Source organism: Phyllostomus discolor, chromosome 3 (genome assembly GCF_004126475.2).
Source record: "Phyllostomus discolor isolate MPI-MPIP mPhyDis1 chromosome 3, mPhyDis1.pri.v3, whole genome shotgun sequence".
Lineage (NCBI taxonomy): Eukaryota > Metazoa > Chordata > Mammalia > Chiroptera > Phyllostomidae > Phyllostomus > Phyllostomus discolor.
Genome location: NC_040905.2, coordinates 169,303,440 through 169,320,526, shown reverse-complemented (window position 1 = coordinate 169,320,526; position 17,087 = coordinate 169,303,440). Strand labels below are relative to the sequence as shown.

Sequence of the window (17,087 nt, the reverse complement as noted above, 5' to 3'; positions counted from 1 at the left end):
TCCTGATAGACAATATCTGGTACATTATATGTCTATGTATAGATATACAGAAGTCTCTTGGCAATGCTTTTATCACTGACTTAGAAATCCTACTTATTCTTAAAAGGTTATTTAAAAGGCAACTCTTTTATTCTCAGAAAGGAAAATATTTTTAGCTAAAGAATTCTTATAGGAAGACAGGGGTTCAAAAATAATTAGAAATGTTAAAAGCTGTTAGGTGACTTCTACTAATTGTGTGGTGAAGGACGGAATGTGATAGAAAATCATTGGAAATGCCCTCTTCCACTACTGGCCCTTGACAAAGGCACATGAGAAGTACAAATTTTTAATGACTATATTCAGCATAAAATTGTTGTATACTTAATAATTCAGATAACCAGGTTCATTTGCCAGAGTGTGATCATATATAAACTAACTGAGCTATTTGTTAGAACCTGGAGAGTTCAGGCATGCACTAACCAAAAGAGACACAATTGCTGTTGGTGAAATTATCAATTGATTTAAGTTAAAATTATTATAGTAAGGCCTAGCTGAGCTGGTAAGCAAGTCACTGCATTTCAGAAAATACCACTTTGCTGCTTTGGGGGCAAATGTTGGCTCTGTGAAGGTCATTTATGCACATCTTGAATATCTAAGTCATGGCAAGCTAGGCAGAGGTCACACTTGAAATAGGGATCCATTCATCTCATTTCACGCAGACTCTTGTAGAGACATGAGTTAAGGAGAAGAAATCCCACTAACAGTAAGCCAAGCAGCCCAGAAAATAGATTTGAAAGTGATACAACATAGAAATGATTTGGTAAGTCCCCCATACTGCCGGCTTGATCAGACACAGAATCCTCATGAAGTAAGTCACAGAGAGCTTAGAATTTTTTTTAAAGCAGCACTATTTAAATACAACTCTTTTGCACCATGAAAATAAGATGGTTGGCCAACTGCTTGAACTCAGAGGCACAAACACAGTGGTGGTGAAGTTGGGGAGCACCACACTTGTTAAAAAAATGGTGATGTAAAACATGGAACTTCACATATCCTATGAATTGGAAATCCTATGTCTTGGAAATGCAAACAACATGACCTCTACTTGTTTTTCTTGAAAGGTTCTTTATGCCCTGGGTGGGTAGCTCAGTTAGTTAGAGCATCACCCCAGTATGCCAAGGTTGTGGGTTTGATCTCCAGTCAAGGCACATACAAGAAGCAACTAATGAATGCATAAATAAATGGAACAATAAATCCATGTCTATCTGTCTGTCTCTCCCCCCTTCCTCTCTCTCTGTAAAATTAAAAAAAAAAAAAAGGAAAGCTTCTTTATGGCATCCATCATAGCACAGAACCTTCAAAGAAGAGCCAGGAAGTTTCTTTTCCAAGGATATTCTTGATCTCCATCATTCTCCATTTTTCAAGATCCAGGGTATCTATCATAAATCTACATATATATTTACATCTGTCTCTATACATATGATTTTATTTCTCACTAGCCATGTAAGATTTCATGCTACGTTCACTATTATCTACCTAGATTGCACCGCAATACTAACGTGACTGAAAGGAATATGATAACCGATTTCTTTTTCCATGAAAATACAGTTACATGTGAAAATTGGGAAAAGCTGATGAACAATATTTGCATATGAAACAACTATATTTTGACATCTTTTGACTTAAAAAAACTTAGGTAATTAGTGTGCTTAATTATATAAACACAGTGCATACTCCAAGCTGGAATTTATACATGAAGATATCGCAGTGGAAAGGTAAGAACTTTCACTGGCATCAGATTCGGGTTCAGATCATGGCACTCTATGGCTTGACAGCTGTGTGCGCTTCCATCAGGTGCCTTGTTGATGAAATGGAATTAATAACAGTGGCTGTGAGGTAAGTAACAATATGTATAAAGCATGTTGCATAGTACCTATCATAGGGTAAGAACTATTGGCTATTTTCTTTTAAAGATTTTATTTACGTATTTATTTTCAGAGAGAGGAGAAGGGAAGGAGAAGAGAGGGAGAGAAACATTGATTACCTCTTGCTCACCCCCAACTGGGGACCTAGCCCACAACCCAAGCATGTGCCCTGTCAGGGAATCAAACCAGAGACTTTACAGTTCACAGACCAGTGCTCAATCCACTGAACCACACCAGTAGGGCTATTCACTATTATTTTTACACTAGTATTATTATCATTATCTTCACTGAGACCAATAGAAAGTGTTCCTGACTCAATGGAAATACTGATTATTTTTAAAAACTTGTATCATGTGACCAATGCAAATGTCCATTAAAATCATTAATACGGCAACTGTATATTAAACATCTCTTCTTCCAAAGACAGAGAGCTTGCTATAAGAATTATTCCTCCACTACATGCTTGAACATGTACTTGACTTGCTAAGTTTGGGGTATGCTATGTGAGATGCAACAGTCATGAATATTGGATTCCTGCTGAGACCATTATCATGTTCCTCATAGTGCATCCAAGGACACAGATAAGCATGGTTGTCTATTAGAGAAAAAATAGTCATTACCTTGGCTGCCTCCAAGAGTAGCTAGTCTGAATACTTCTTCAATGGTGAGGCCCTTTGCATTTACCTCATTAATTAAAAGGACATTGGAATTCATCATTGCCGTTCTGATTGCATTGAGCATGGAAGATGAATAACCACCAGCAACATCTATGGTAAGCAAAATAAAGCCAAAACAGTAATCTTGTGAGACAAATGGAATATTAAGTATTGACTTTTTAAAAAAATTTTCAATTACAGCTTACATTCAATGTTATTTTGCATTATTTCAGGTATACAGCAGAGTGGTTAGACAATCATATACCTTCCAAAGTGATCCCTCCAACATTTCACGTAGCCACCTGGCACCATACATAATTATTACAATAGTAATATTACTGACTATATTCCCTATGCTGTACTTCACATCCCCATGATGATTTTGTAGCTACCAGTTTGTATCTCTTAATAGGTTGAGTTTTTATTTGTTTTTAGTGACAGATATTCAGTCTTTAACACATTTCAAATAAAAGATCTTATCGGTGAATATGGAATAGACACAGACTAACATGTAAAGGATTCAAAACATGCAATTAGTATCAAATGTGCACCTGTATTAGTTTCCTAGGACTGCTGAAACAAATTACCACAAATTTTGTGTCATAAAGGAGTAGAAATTTATTCAATCACAGCTGGGGAGGACAGAAGTCTTAAATCAAAGTATTCACAGGTCCATGATCCCTGTAAAGACTCTAGGGACGAACCATTCCTCACTTCTTCCAGTTATTGGTGGCTCCTGGGATTCCTTGGCTTGTGGCAGTGTATCTCTAGTTCCTGCCTCCATCTTCAAATGGCCTTCTCCTCCATGTCTTTATGTGACTGTCCTTTTCTGTCTCTTATGAGACATTCATCATTGGATTTAGGGATCACATTAATTCAGAATGATTTCATCACCTTTATTACATCTGCAAAGACCTTTATTCCAAACAAGGTCATTTTCACATGTTCTAGGTAGGCAGAGAGTTTCTTTGAGGGGTGGGGAGTGCACAATTCAGTCCAGTGCAATGACCAATGGTTAATGAAGTTAAAAGAAAATGTTCTTATTTCTGAATATCCCCTAAATCCTCACAGAAGTTGGTCAAATATGCCTGCCTAGTTAAAATAAGCTCACAATTCTATGTTCTAATAATTTGTCCTACCTTTATTCTAATTCAGATGAGAGCTTCGGAAATTAAGAAAGCACTTCTTTATGATAATTTTAGAGGCAGAGCTTTTAGAATGAATTGACATGTTCTGGGAAATTTGTATATAAGTGAGCAATGCTAATGTAGACAGCTTTATATGTTTGTTGGCATCATTAGAGGAGGAATGAGATTTTTCATAATTTAAAAAATAAAGTCCCTCATATTTAAATTGAAATACTACCTTTGACAAATCTAGAAGAACAAGAACAAATGTAGGAGTTATTATATGGGTTTGTGTAAATAAGCCAAGTAAGTTAGCATGTTTTACTAGGAGAAAAGTATAGGTAAAAAATATACTTTCTCTTTCAAGGGTCCTTTCTGTCATTTCTAAGTATTATATATATATATATAATTCATAGCACCTATATATTACAAAATTAATAGCTTAGTAAGTAACAATCCTAGATTTATGTTCAATTTTATGTTCACTGTCTTCCATGTCCTTAGATAAATCTTTATAATTTTTTCTTTAACCAGAACAATACTGCCTGAGAATCACCCACTTTCTTGACAAGTTTCATTACATCTACTTAAGTTATTAGTCCATTTTAGTAACCATCTATTAAACTTTCATTTTAACATAGCATCAAACTAAGAAAACAAATGAGATTTGGGAATAATGCACATTAAGCTTTGAAATACTTTGTCTACTGTTTTTTCTTTATTTCTAGAACAAAAAAGTTAAATGAAAATGCTATCACTGTATGGTATGGAAACATATAAAGACTGAACATATATTTCAAAATATATAGCTAAAGACTGAGAGGAAACAGAAAAACAAAAGCAAGGTCATTAGGATTGTATGAACATGGAAGATTTAAATACTTGCAGTTATAAAAACATGTTATATAAAATGTTATGGAAACTCATATTTTCCTCTATATCTCAGCAAACTATCAATATAGAAAAAATAAGGATAGATGAAAAAACAATGGTATGCAATTTATTGAGAAAATTTTCACAGCTGTCTTATTATGTTGCTGCCTTATAGGATGATTTAATCATCCTATCCTCTTCCGGTCGTTATGTTAACAAGAAACAACACCGTGCAGATCAAAGAATAAACCCTGGACTATATAAACCATGGCATGTAGTCAAGTTTTTCTTCCAGGGATTTCCACTGTGACAGTAACTTTCTGATCGGTGCCCTGCATGGTGAGTTTGGTGGTTTCTCCTCCCTCTGCAACACATCAGTGAAGGCAGAATTCCTACTTTATCATCTAACAAGAGGCAGTGTGAGGGGCTGAAAAGAGAGATAATGAACACCACATTTTACGGATCTGGTTTTAGACTATAGATCTGGAACTTTTTTGCTTTGTTGACCTTTGGTCAATTACTTACTACCTGTGAATCTCAATTTTCTCAGCAAATAGAAGTGGCATCACCTATTTTAACAGTTGCTGAAAAATCCAATTAAGTAACATAAATGCTGGAGAAGGGAATGAGGACTAAAGTGTAAAAACTGCATGGAGAAATGGTGGAGAAAATGGATGCATTTTCTCAGAAAAATCTATCTTCAAACCCATGCCCTCTAGCATCATGATAAAAAGTGGCACTATGATTTGCTTACCAGAGTCAGCATAAGGACGCACTATTTACAAGAGGACTCTCAGCAAACCATACAAGAGTAGAAATTTGAGCCAGAGGGCAATGAAAACATAGAAGAAAATGATTTTATATGTATGTGTTCACTTTGTATGCATTCATTCATTTATCGACAGTCATTTACTGAGCACCTTCTATGTTCTTGATTTATTTAAGCATTCATAAAAAGACCTTATGGGCTCCCTATGAGCTAACCAGCTAGAAGAGGAGAAAGAAAAGAGACATATAAACAAACAAATGTTAACTAGACATTTTGTTCTGTTAGTGTTAGAGAAGGTGAAAAGCCCATTTAGGCAGGATGGTCAGAGAAGACCTCTTCAAGGCAATGACATTTAAATTAAGACAGAAATGAGAAGAACTCAGTCATGTAAAGAGAGGTATAAAGAGCATTACAGGCACAGGAACAAAATGCACCAAAGCATTTTGCTGGAAGGGGGTGTAATTCATGGAGGAAATTTAAAGATAGCCCGGGTAAGGGGGTGAGAGTGGTAGGGTATGAGGCTGAGAGGTAGATGGATGTCAAACCATGCAGAGCTCTGTTGCCCTGTAATAAGGTTTGCCTATTCAAAATTCCACTCAAGGGTGGTAAGCAGGAGGGGGTGCAATGGTCAGATTTCCACTGTGATTCTTTTCAAAAGAGAAGATTGGATTAGAAGGGTCCAAGATGAATGTAAGATGGACTAGGAAGCTAGTGCAAGAGTTTGGGCCAGAAACAATGGCAGCTTGCTTTAGGGAGCAGTGGCTGATATGGAAAAAGAGTATAGATTCAGGAGCTATAAAGGAGTCATGAGGCTGGACATTGCACTGGCTTAGACATGGGAGAGAGGTGAGAGGGAAGAAAGTCTCAAAGACAAGACCTAAGTTTCCATTTTGAGAAACTGATTTCTCTGAAAAGGAAAGCCATTTAAAAGAACCAGGCTTAAAGACTTAAATGTGTTTTGGGATATAATAAGCTGTGAAAGATCTATGAGGAGGGGTCAAAGAGAAAGGAGAAACTAAGAAACTGAAAATACAAGTTTGGAATTCAAAGAGAAATCTGATCTACATATAAAAATCAGAGTCATCTGCATACATGTAATCATGTAAAGCCATGTTTGTGAATGAAGTCTCTTAAGAGGAAAGCATAAAGTCAAAAGAGGAGAGAGCCTAGGACTGAGCCTTGAGTGGCCAGGGAGAGAAGATAGAACCTTCAAAGAAAATAAGGAAGGGCTGGAGAGAGAGGAAGAAGGGAAATGACAACAGTGTGGTTTCACTGAATCCAGTATAAGGCTGTTTGAACAAAGAAGAGAGTAGTCAACCATGGCTCAGAAGTCCAGTATAATAAATATAGAATGATGTCTTTTGGAGCTGACAGCAAGAGATCACAGGGGTAATACTGCCCCTGTGAGGGAGAAGGGACAAGGATCATTCCCATGGAGGCTGGGGCAAGAAGCCAGCCTGAAGTGCGTGGAGGAATGGAAGAGTGCCTAGAAAGTGGCAGCAATGTGGGGCTGAACTCTTTGAAGAAGTTTTGCTTTGATGAGGACTAGAGAGGTGGGGAGGAGGGGCTGTCACGAATACAGCTGGTATAAACATTCTTATACAGTTCTTTTTTGCAAACATATGTGTTCATGTCTCTAGGGTAAATCCCAAGATGGAATTACTGGGTCATATGTAGATTAATATTTAAGTTTATAAGAAATTGCCAAAGAGTTCTCTAAAGAGGTTGAACATTTACGCCTCCCCCTCCAGTTGTGTATGAGAGTCTACATACTTCTTATTCTTTTGCTTTTTCTTCTTTCATTAAAAAATTTTTCTTTTCCATCACAACTTGTGGTCTTTTTACAGTGCCATGTCTTCTTGTACTCTAAGGATGATGGTAGTTTTCTGAAATTTTCTTCTGGATCCTGAAGTAAATTGTTTTCAGAAATGTAGTCACCCCTTTATCCTTCTTGATATTGTTTTCTCTTGTTTTGCAGTGTGGGTTGTAAGCTTCATGTGGGTTTCCTCTAATACTCGAGCAAGCCCAGATATGCCTGCCCTTGTTATAGATATGATGAATGAACTGCTCTTGAAACTGTTTTCTGTCCATTATATCAGGTTAAACAATCTTCTATAGTCTACAAGTGAAGGGTAAGGTCCTCTTTAGGAAATAGTGGAGCACAGAGTGGCTACCAAAGCAGAGAGCATGTAAAATGCATTCTCCAACTTAATAAGCAAGTGCATCATATTTAATAAAACATTTGGTCAATACACCAACATTGCCCTTTACCTTTTAAGCCAATCTTTGTTGACCAGTACGTGTCAGACATGTGCTAACCACCTCTCAAGAACTTTTTTCATTTAGGCCTCAAAACAAGCTTGTAAGGTAGATATGGTTACAATTGTTGTCATTGTTATAGAAATTAGAAAATGAAGTCTTAGAAAATTAATTTGTTCAATATCTTGCATCTAATAAATGACAATTAAAGCTTTACCTAAATGTTTAAGGCCCTTGCTATACAGCCCAAAATCAAGAACTAGAAGTCATGTGATGAATTTAAATTACAGAGACAAAACTCCCAACAAATTTGAAAGCAATACCTACCTTATTTTGCATGTCTGCTAAATTTTTCATTAATAGACTATGTGACAAAAACTCTTGGCCATTCTTTCCTTATTCATTAAAGCTTTTCTGTTAAGGCAAAACAGTTGGTTTCGTGCCTTAGCACCTGTGACTATATCCAGACATTACACAATCTTAATGATTCAAATATTAAATTAGAATTTTTTAAAATCTCGATTTCTTTGATTCATGTAAAATTGGGGGAAATTCTAAATTAGCATACCAATTTTAAAATATTAATAAACCTTTTTGAATTATTGTGTGTCTTACCAAGGAATTGCTTAGTATAAAGTTAACTGAGACTTGAGTTATTGCAGAAAATGATGACAACCATCCTTGTCAACATGCAAGTATCCTGATGCTCTGAAACATCAGGGGGACAAATGCATGAGGAATGGAAAATAAGTCCTTGCATCCACACCCATTTTTAAAACATTTAGTTCCTTCATACACATTAATAAACACAGGTTCACAGTGGATATGCCTAGACATTTGGGTCTAACATACATTTTCAAAGTGAGTAGTACTGCACATGCTCAGGAAAAATCATTAAAATGTACTATGAAAAAAAGAGACATCATTACTTTATTAGCCACTGAGAATGTCCTTCAGCCTAGCAAACATCAGATGGCCCATGGGAAAGGAATCTCATTTTATTAAACACCACTTAAACATAAAGCAAGTACTTAACATAACTCAGAGTTCTCCATGCTGGCATAGATTGAATTTGTGCCTGCCATGTACGTCAAGGTCAAACCATTTGCTTTTGAGATAGCATGTGGAGTGGCACACTTATGGAAAACTAAAATCATACAAATCCACACTATTAAAGCTTAGCCAGAAGACCAAAACAAAAGAGAAAAAAATCAAGGACTCTTTATAAAGAATCTCTGAAACACCTGAGAAGAGCGTACCCTTTATAGTAAATACAAATAATAGCTTTTGGAAGGTTAGTGACATCAAAGTGTCTACCCTTGTTTCCAACCTCACTATTTTTTTAGCTCAAGATATTAGTATCAGAAAATAAAACTAATTTTTAAGCATGGAATTGTAATGTGAAAATTAGTCACATTGGGAAGTTACGCACTTCATCAACCACTTTGCCGTGACTCCAAATGGCAGACTACTAACCTGTACCCAGCCCTAATTTCACTTCATGGTCCAGCACTTCCACTGCATCGAGAAAGCCACTGCGGAGGCTGTAGAGAGAAGAGACTGTTAGAACAAGGAGACCTACGTGGGTCCAACAGAAGGACGCTAACAACGGTGATGGTGAGGTCACGGAAAACAGTGTTCTCCATCACATCAGCTCTAATGTGGACACACCCACACATATTCATCAAATCAGACCATCCAAATTCTGCAGTGAAAACAGATCATAAAGGAGTTCGAACCCTTGCACTGAGTTTAATCTTAGGATGGTACAAAGAAGCAAGAGCAAAAACAGAAAGCAGGGGATCATTTGTGAAGAAAGATAAATGAAGAAATTAAATCTTACAATTAGCCTAAAAGTCTTACCCATCTTTTTTATGTTCTTAACCAACCTATCCTCTTATGTTAGGAAGTAAAAATTATGAAGCATAGCCTTTCCTGTCCATCTGGAATAATTTGTCACCCTGAGTGAGTAGCAACTTTCAAGATAAAATAAGGAGGGGTATAACTGGGGAATGGGATGCAGGCTGGTGATTTTGGGGCTGACAGTACAAATGTGGCTGCTGAGTACAGCAACAATGAGGACAGATGGTTCCTGAATTAAATTCTGGACCTCGTGACCCTGAGCTTAATAGATATGCTGCCTTTCTAAGGAAACAAAGGAAAAGTAAAGTGACCCTTAGAAGTTTGAAAAGATGCAAAGGTCAAAGTAGTCTGCTCAAATACGCACATAACCGTAATTTTCAAAGCCCCGATATACATCCAGTAAATCTCTCCAAGTTGTCGAAGAAAGAATAGCAGTGACCATTTAAACAGAATTGTATCTATAAAGAAATTTAACTTCAAACTTTAATTTGGATCTTGTTTTAATTTAGATGTTGTATAACTAACAGAGGGATGTTAAACCCTTCCCCTACCTGGCCACCAGACCATAATTGTGGTCACTAAGCTGAAGAGAGGCAGGGTTCCTGTAATGTGTTACCACTATCTGTCAGAAAACTGGAAGCCTCTGGAAACACTACAGAAATAGATCACTGTGCCTCTTGTGCCCTTGCCATACTGCCACTGATATATAACTTTTTCATTTACAAAGTCACTGGACTTCTAACTGCCAGCATCTCTACCAACTTTGCAAGGTTGCTGCAGCAGCTTCTGCTGCTAGAACCTGCTTTTCCCTGGTCTGGGGAGGGTCAGAAGCCCCAACTAATCAATGCCTCTTTGCCCCACCCAGCAGTTGCCCAACAATAACTGATGAATATGTGGGCATAACTATCCCAGCTCCCACACCCCTTGAGCACAATGACTTGGAGGTCTGCTTTGTACACTGGCTCCCTGAGTTTTCCAGAAGGACTAAACTCCAGGAGCCCATCTTGGTAATTTGGTTAATGATGCACCCTTTACTGACTTCCTATCCTTCTCTGTCTTACCCCACTAAAGGTGCTTCCTGGGCTCACCTCCCCAATAAACTACTTGTGTGTGAACCCTTGTCTTGTGGTCTGCTTCTGTAAGAACTCAAAATTAAAAACAAAAACAAAAACAGCAAAGTGATAAAAAAGGAAAACACAAAGTAATCCTTCAAAAACTAAAACCTAGCAGAAGCTAAATCAATGTATTAAATGCATATATGAACGATCCACCCTACCCTGCCTCTAAGAGGAAGCAGCTCTGTTCTGGGATGACTAATACCAGAAATGAAGCTCCTCTCTGTCTCTATCTCTGGAGCATGAACTCTTGACCTAGCACCCATGGAACAGCATCACGGGGTCTATGAATTCCCAGAAACTAGCTCCAGCATATTTTTATCTCTGGGCTTTTTTCTGAAGATATAGGCCATAACTTTCATCAGATTTACTTGTGGATATATAACCTTTCAAAATATAAACTTATAAATAAAGCTTTTGCATTCTGGTGAACTATAATAGGGCAAGGTCCCTTTTATCTGAACTGGCATGCAGCCAGATCCAGCAGGTGCATATAATGTATGTAGCACGTTGGCTCCCAGTAGCACTGCATCATTTCCACTAGTCTGTTTCTAGTAGCTTGCACAGCACAAAGTAATGGGAAGTCAGCACCCTCTCCCTGAACAGCTGGCTGGCATATGTGCCCTTTCAGTCTTAAGCTGTAAGTTCTGAATGTTACTGGTTTTGAACTCTTTCTGGTGTTATTCAAAGTTTCTGTTTAGTGTAAACTCAGAAATTTTAAGAGATGTGGTGCTTTTCAAATGCATACTCTGCAAAAAAAAAAAAAAAGTCCTGTTATGTACTCTTTCTCCCCACTACAGCAAAGATAGGTTTCTATCCAGTCCCTGTCCCAATCAAACATAACTATAGAAGAGGGATACTAGAGGAATGACAGAGAAAACAAAGGCTGCTATTTTGCAACCCCAACATTCATAATCTATCAATCAATAATTGCCTACTTACGATATGTTAGAATTGGGACAAAATGCGATCGATGCTCCTCTTTCTTTGAATACATCCAGTTCTTCTGCAGAAAGGTAGCAGCCATGTGCCATCACTGTCTGGAGAGAAGAGTGTCCTGTGAGGAGTTTACCACTTAAAAATGCTTAAGTTAGTCCTCACTCACAACAGCACATTATAGGTACAGATAGAAGCTGTGACGTCTGTTTCTGTCAGTACATACACGGACATGTCTGTTAGCACGGTCACGAGAACATGATTACCTGTCTGTATAAAATCACTCGGCACAAGTCACATCTCAGAAAAAGCCTGTAAAAACATTGGATTACAAAAAGTGTCCACCAATTTATAGAGCTTATCTTTTTTACTTTTATAAAATAAGGAGGGTTGATCCAGGTCATCTACAGCATAGGACATCCCTCCAGTTTGAAGATATTATGACTCCTTCATCTCTACTTCAGAAAATAACCAAGTTACTTTCTTTTGTAAATCTAGTGGGTGTCTGGTGGGACTGTGCTTATTCCAATTTTAATCAGGCTTTCTAGAAGTAAGCTTTCCTTTCTCAGTACACGGAAGCTACAGGAGTGATCCTGGGAAGAGTTGTTCTTTATTTCTGCCCTAGTTAGAGAGGCGCCCAAGGTCATGACACATAACCAAACACACTTTAATTATTTCATCACCTATATTTATATTTTCATAAAAATTAGGAAATGTACTACCCTACAAGCATAAATTCAGAAATCAAAATTGATACCAGGAGGCAGGCACTACACACACAGGAGACTTCTCTTAGTTTTCAGTCTTGGTAATGTGTGTGGGTTTTCTTGAATAAGACTTCACTCTTTCAGAATTCTTTTTCCCTCAATACAAAACTTGAATCTGAATAGCTTTCTCCTTTGGGAGGCATGGCTCAGTGGCCACAGAATTATTATTAAAATACAATTTTCCTAACCTCTGTGCAAATCAAATTAATATGCAAATAGAAGGTAATGATTTATTAATTGTATGCAAATATATGTAATGGAGAATGCAGATTAAGGTGTAGCATTTATAAGATTTATGCTGATTATTAACCTTTCAAATTAGTCATATTCACATCTCCACTCACAAAGTTCCTAAGAATTTATTGGCTGCCGTAATTAAATTCTTCCTGCAATTTGTACATTTCCTTGAAGGCCAAGGCCAAGGGGCAGATCATTCTAATGAGGTCTCTCCTCACTCATATTAATTTTAATTACTTTAAAATGCTTGATTATAGAAACAATACATGCTCATACAAGCAATCTCAGAGTGTTTAAAAATAAAAATGGAAAGGTCCTTCTGCTTTCTTCCTCAGGAAGAATCACTGTGAACATCTAATGTGTGTCTATCAGACACATTTTTCTGAGTAAACTTGTGCCCACTCCTGTGTACGCACACCTCGAATAACGTGGTAGGCCTGCATGCCTCGTGCTTTGTGAATGTTGGATAAAATCCTAATCATGTATGTTCTATAATCTAAACAATCCCAATGAGAGCCATTTTTTAGCTTTCATATGTAATAAACATCTCTATTCATAGTCCTTACAGAATGGATCCTTAGAAATGATTTATTAACTCAAAGGAACACACATTTACATTTTAATAAATACCAGCAAAATGTCCTTGGACCAAAGGACATTTGACATTCCCACTGAGGGAATGACATTCCCACCCTCAGTGAAGCCTTTACATTTATTTAGTGAGATGAAAGGTCAGGCCTGTTTTAAACTATGCACACACATGTATGCAGACTCTGAGCTTCATTCTAGCCTGGGAAGTGCACGTGTGTCATAGAAGTGAAGAGCACTGCTGGGATTTAACATTTAGGTACGTGTGCCCGATCTCACACAGCTTATGTCATGACATGCGATTTACCTTATTTGTCAGGAGACCGTTTTTATCATACACATCTGTATAGTTTTTATAATTGGGGTATAAGTTTTCCACAGCTTTGACTTCATCAAGACTTTCACTTATATGGCTCTGCAAGAGAAGAAATAATATTTTCAATTTTCTAATATAAAATGCCATTAGAAATTATACTTCCTACCCCAAAATAGTGTGGGTGGTTTCTACTTGCCTCTGTGAGGCACTGCATAGACAGACAAGGAAGATTATACATGTGTTTTATTTAAAATAATCATATGATAAAGAAACTATGAATATGTAATTATACAAACATGTAATGTTCTAACACATGTAATATTCTTCCAACAAAGTGTTTTCAAATTCCAAACTATAGCAAGAACACACAAAAATAAAAAGTATTCCTTCAACAGAACTAAGACCCTAGCTTTTTGCCCACCTATCTCGTCTGGTGTTAGCCATTTAAGAAGAGTTCAGTGAAATTTGAATAAAGAGAGCTGAATTTTAGCCGAAGTTCTGACCCTAGTTATGTGTCTTGGGGTGAGTCATTTCTTTTCTTTGGGTCTCTATTTCCTCATCTCTCAAATAAAAGAGTTGTGGTAGATAAGTAATTTTCCAAATTCTTTTAGCTTTGGATGTTATTTTGCTAAAAATTCATAGAGATCTACTATGTAAAAGACATAAACAAGTTGCCTCTCAGGATGAAGCAGGGTTGGGACTCTGGAACCCTGTCTCTGCTCTGTCCCATGTTTTTGTATCCAGAATGAGTTCTTCTGGAGAAAATAATTAAAAAATAACTGAGCTAGACAATCCTGCAGTCATCCAGAAAGAGCCCATAAAAATCCACATGCAAGCAGAGTGAGCAAGTCCCAGCTCCCACACCAATTTTTCTCTGGGCACTGCAAAACCTGAGAGCACATCATGTGTTTTTGAGTCACAACACTTAAGTGTACACACCTACCACTCTGGTGGTGAATGGATATTATGGGGAAAAACTCATTACCACTCCCAAGAATTGCAGTGCCATTTTCCTCTCTCCATGAGGTAGAGTATGCATAGCCAAATAAATAAAAAGGAAAACAGCAATGTTCCAAAAACAGTGTTCCCCCTATGGGATGAGCTTGAGGAAAGCCCAGACCACTGAAGAAATGCATGAGCATCAGATGAGCAGAAAGGACAACCAGACAATTTGTGTCATTTTGATAAATTTGAGTAAATACACATATATACTTGTACAGACACACTCCCCAGCAAGGATATACTTGCTTTTGTTCTGTGTGGATGGGGTTCAGGGCATACTACCCCCAAATATGGCATCTCAGCATGTTGAAAAATGCCTTATTAAGCTGAAGGAGTTTGAGACTGGAAGAAGCAGGAGGGTTACTCTGGTGGTCCCCGCCCCCACCCCTTCCTTCCCTGGAACAGGTCATAACAGCCACAAGAGACAGATGCCTATCTTACACCCAGAGGACAGGAACATCTTTATCTCTGAAGACAAAGGGAGACATGAAGAATCCAAACAAACAGGCCTTGCTAAGTTTCCTTCACTTACTTCCTCTCCCTTAAGCTATCACATGCCTCCCTGACCACACACTCTTCATCAAAGCCTGGCAAAAACTATTCAGGTCTGTTTCTCTTTCTTCTCAGGTCTGTTGGGCTTTCATTTCCTGTGAAGGCTCCATCATGTAAAACTTACATTATATATATTTGCATGTTTTTCTTCTGTTAATCTATCTTTGTTAGTTTAGTTTTCAGACCCAGACAAATACCCTAAGAAGGTTATGAAAAACTTTTTTCTCCCCTACAACTGTGTGGGGTTGAATCAAACATTCAACTATCACAGACTGAAAAAAAAAAAAAAAAAACAGAAAAAGAGAATGGGCAAAGATGAGAATCATTAATAAGCCCTATCAAGGTAAATCTCAAAAGAAAGAAAGCACCCTCCACCCAACAAATGATAAAGAATCAGCATGCTGCCTTTCCCCTGACCTGCCCTTTGTTATAAGATAGCCAATTCTTCCAAGAGGAAATTTTAGTGCGGTATGTAATGAAGCTGGGACTGGGCAGAGGGTGGGGCAGAGTGTGGGGCAGGGGAGCTCCCAACTTCCCATTTTAATCCAGCTGGAAGCTTTAAAAAGTGTTTTGTTCCCAAATTGCAACCGCTTAATGACAAAGTAAAACCTACTTTTTTTGTTCCTGATTTGAAATTAAGAAACTTGGAACAAAGGGTCTTTTAAATGCATTTTGTAAGGTGGAAATTAGGTTCTTATTGCTTTTTAAGTAATAGGTGTTTCCTTGAAACATGAACAACTTGAATGCTGAGAAAACATCAAATGAAAGAGAAGTAGACAAGCAATGCATTAAACATATCCTATGGACAACAGGTAAACCATTTGTCATAGAGTTCTCCGGGTTGCTTATGGTGGCCTCATCTCTGCATGCTTCATCAGAAACCACTGAGAGGAAAAGGAACTTCATGTTTCTTAACAGAAAAATTAAAGTGGACTTAGGTGTCATCTGTAAAGGCCATAATGCTATATCCCTAGGAGATCTCAGTAGAAGAACTGGAGATTACTGCCAGAATACAAGACGCTGAAAAGTCTTCCAGGTCTAGAAAGAGGCATGAACAGGAGAAAAACACCCACCTGAATGTGCAAATCGTGGGTCTCTGCAATTTTTCCAAGTTCACTCATCAACCTCTCAGAGCAGGAAAGGCCAAAACGTGGTGTCACTATGGGCTTCACTCTAGGATACTGGAAATAATCAACGACAGTTGACAAGGAAACTATAGGTATCATGAATATGTAGCATATCATACAACAAGGTGGTTTTATGCCTTGATATTTGGGAACAGTCCTCCTTTCTAAGACTGGGTGGAAGTGCTGGGTTTCATGGAAACAACTCATGGTTAAGGACACAGGAAAGTACATTCTGTAGCACCAAGTCCAATGGAAGAAGATCTTGTCCCAAATGATAGCCACCCCCTGCTCCACATCCACAGGAAGGCTCAGTTGAGACCTATTTTGGTGGCCTTTAGGGAGAGAACAGAGAGGCAAAAGGAAAACTTTTAAAGGAGAGGGCGGGGGAGACTAGGGGTGAGGCAGTGGCCTATTCCCCTTTCTGCATCCTGGGGAGGTGTGCTGACCATGGCACACCCCTGAAAGCTGTTTAGTTGTAGAACTGTCTCTGATGTCACCTGAGGTGAGGGTCCGAGCAGGAAAGAAGCACTCATAGAGGAATGGTGAGAATAAGGATCCACCAAGTTCCACCTAAGTCTCCAAGATTAGATTGAAAGACATTTTCAGATTCCCTATGGTTTCCAATCAGACTTCAAACAATGGTAAGGGAAGGGTCTATCTTGCCAACTGAAGAGCCTGCACTATGGAACCATGAACCACCCTGCTGGGGATGGGGCAGGAAACAGCTCTGCCTCCATAGTCCCAACAAAGGGGGCTGCCTGGCTAAGGGCCTGCAGGCATGTGACATGCCACACATATGTATCTGGACCAAGGCAGCCTGTGACAGGGGCATCAGGACTGGACACCACCTGTACATCAGATCCCATCGGGGCTACCACAGGCCAGAGCCAATACTAACATAGCCAACAAACACCATGCCTCAATTTCCAGGTACCCCCAATCTGTCCACAGCCATGCAGCCATCCCCTACCTCTGCAGAGACCAGTCTTACGGAAT

General features: G+C 38.3%; 1 protein-coding gene across 1 annotated transcript in view; it reads right to left on the bottom strand.

The window, feature by feature from the left end:
- Window positions 1-17,087, bottom strand: part of GDA (guanine deaminase) — a 77,839-nt gene that overhangs the window by 4,753 nt on the left and 55,999 nt on the right. Inside the window, exons 7-11 of the mRNA XM_028516666.2 lie at window positions 16,038-16,145; window positions 13,402-13,509; window positions 11,509-11,606; window positions 9,065-9,132; window positions 2,525-2,671 (exon numbers count right to left, since the gene is read on the bottom strand). Coding sequence (XP_028372467.1) covers window positions 2,525-2,671; window positions 9,065-9,132; window positions 11,509-11,606; window positions 13,402-13,509; window positions 16,038-16,145 — 529 coding nt within the window. The remainder of the gene's footprint in view (window positions 1-2,524; window positions 2,672-9,064; window positions 9,133-11,508; window positions 11,607-13,401; window positions 13,510-16,037; window positions 16,146-17,087) is intronic.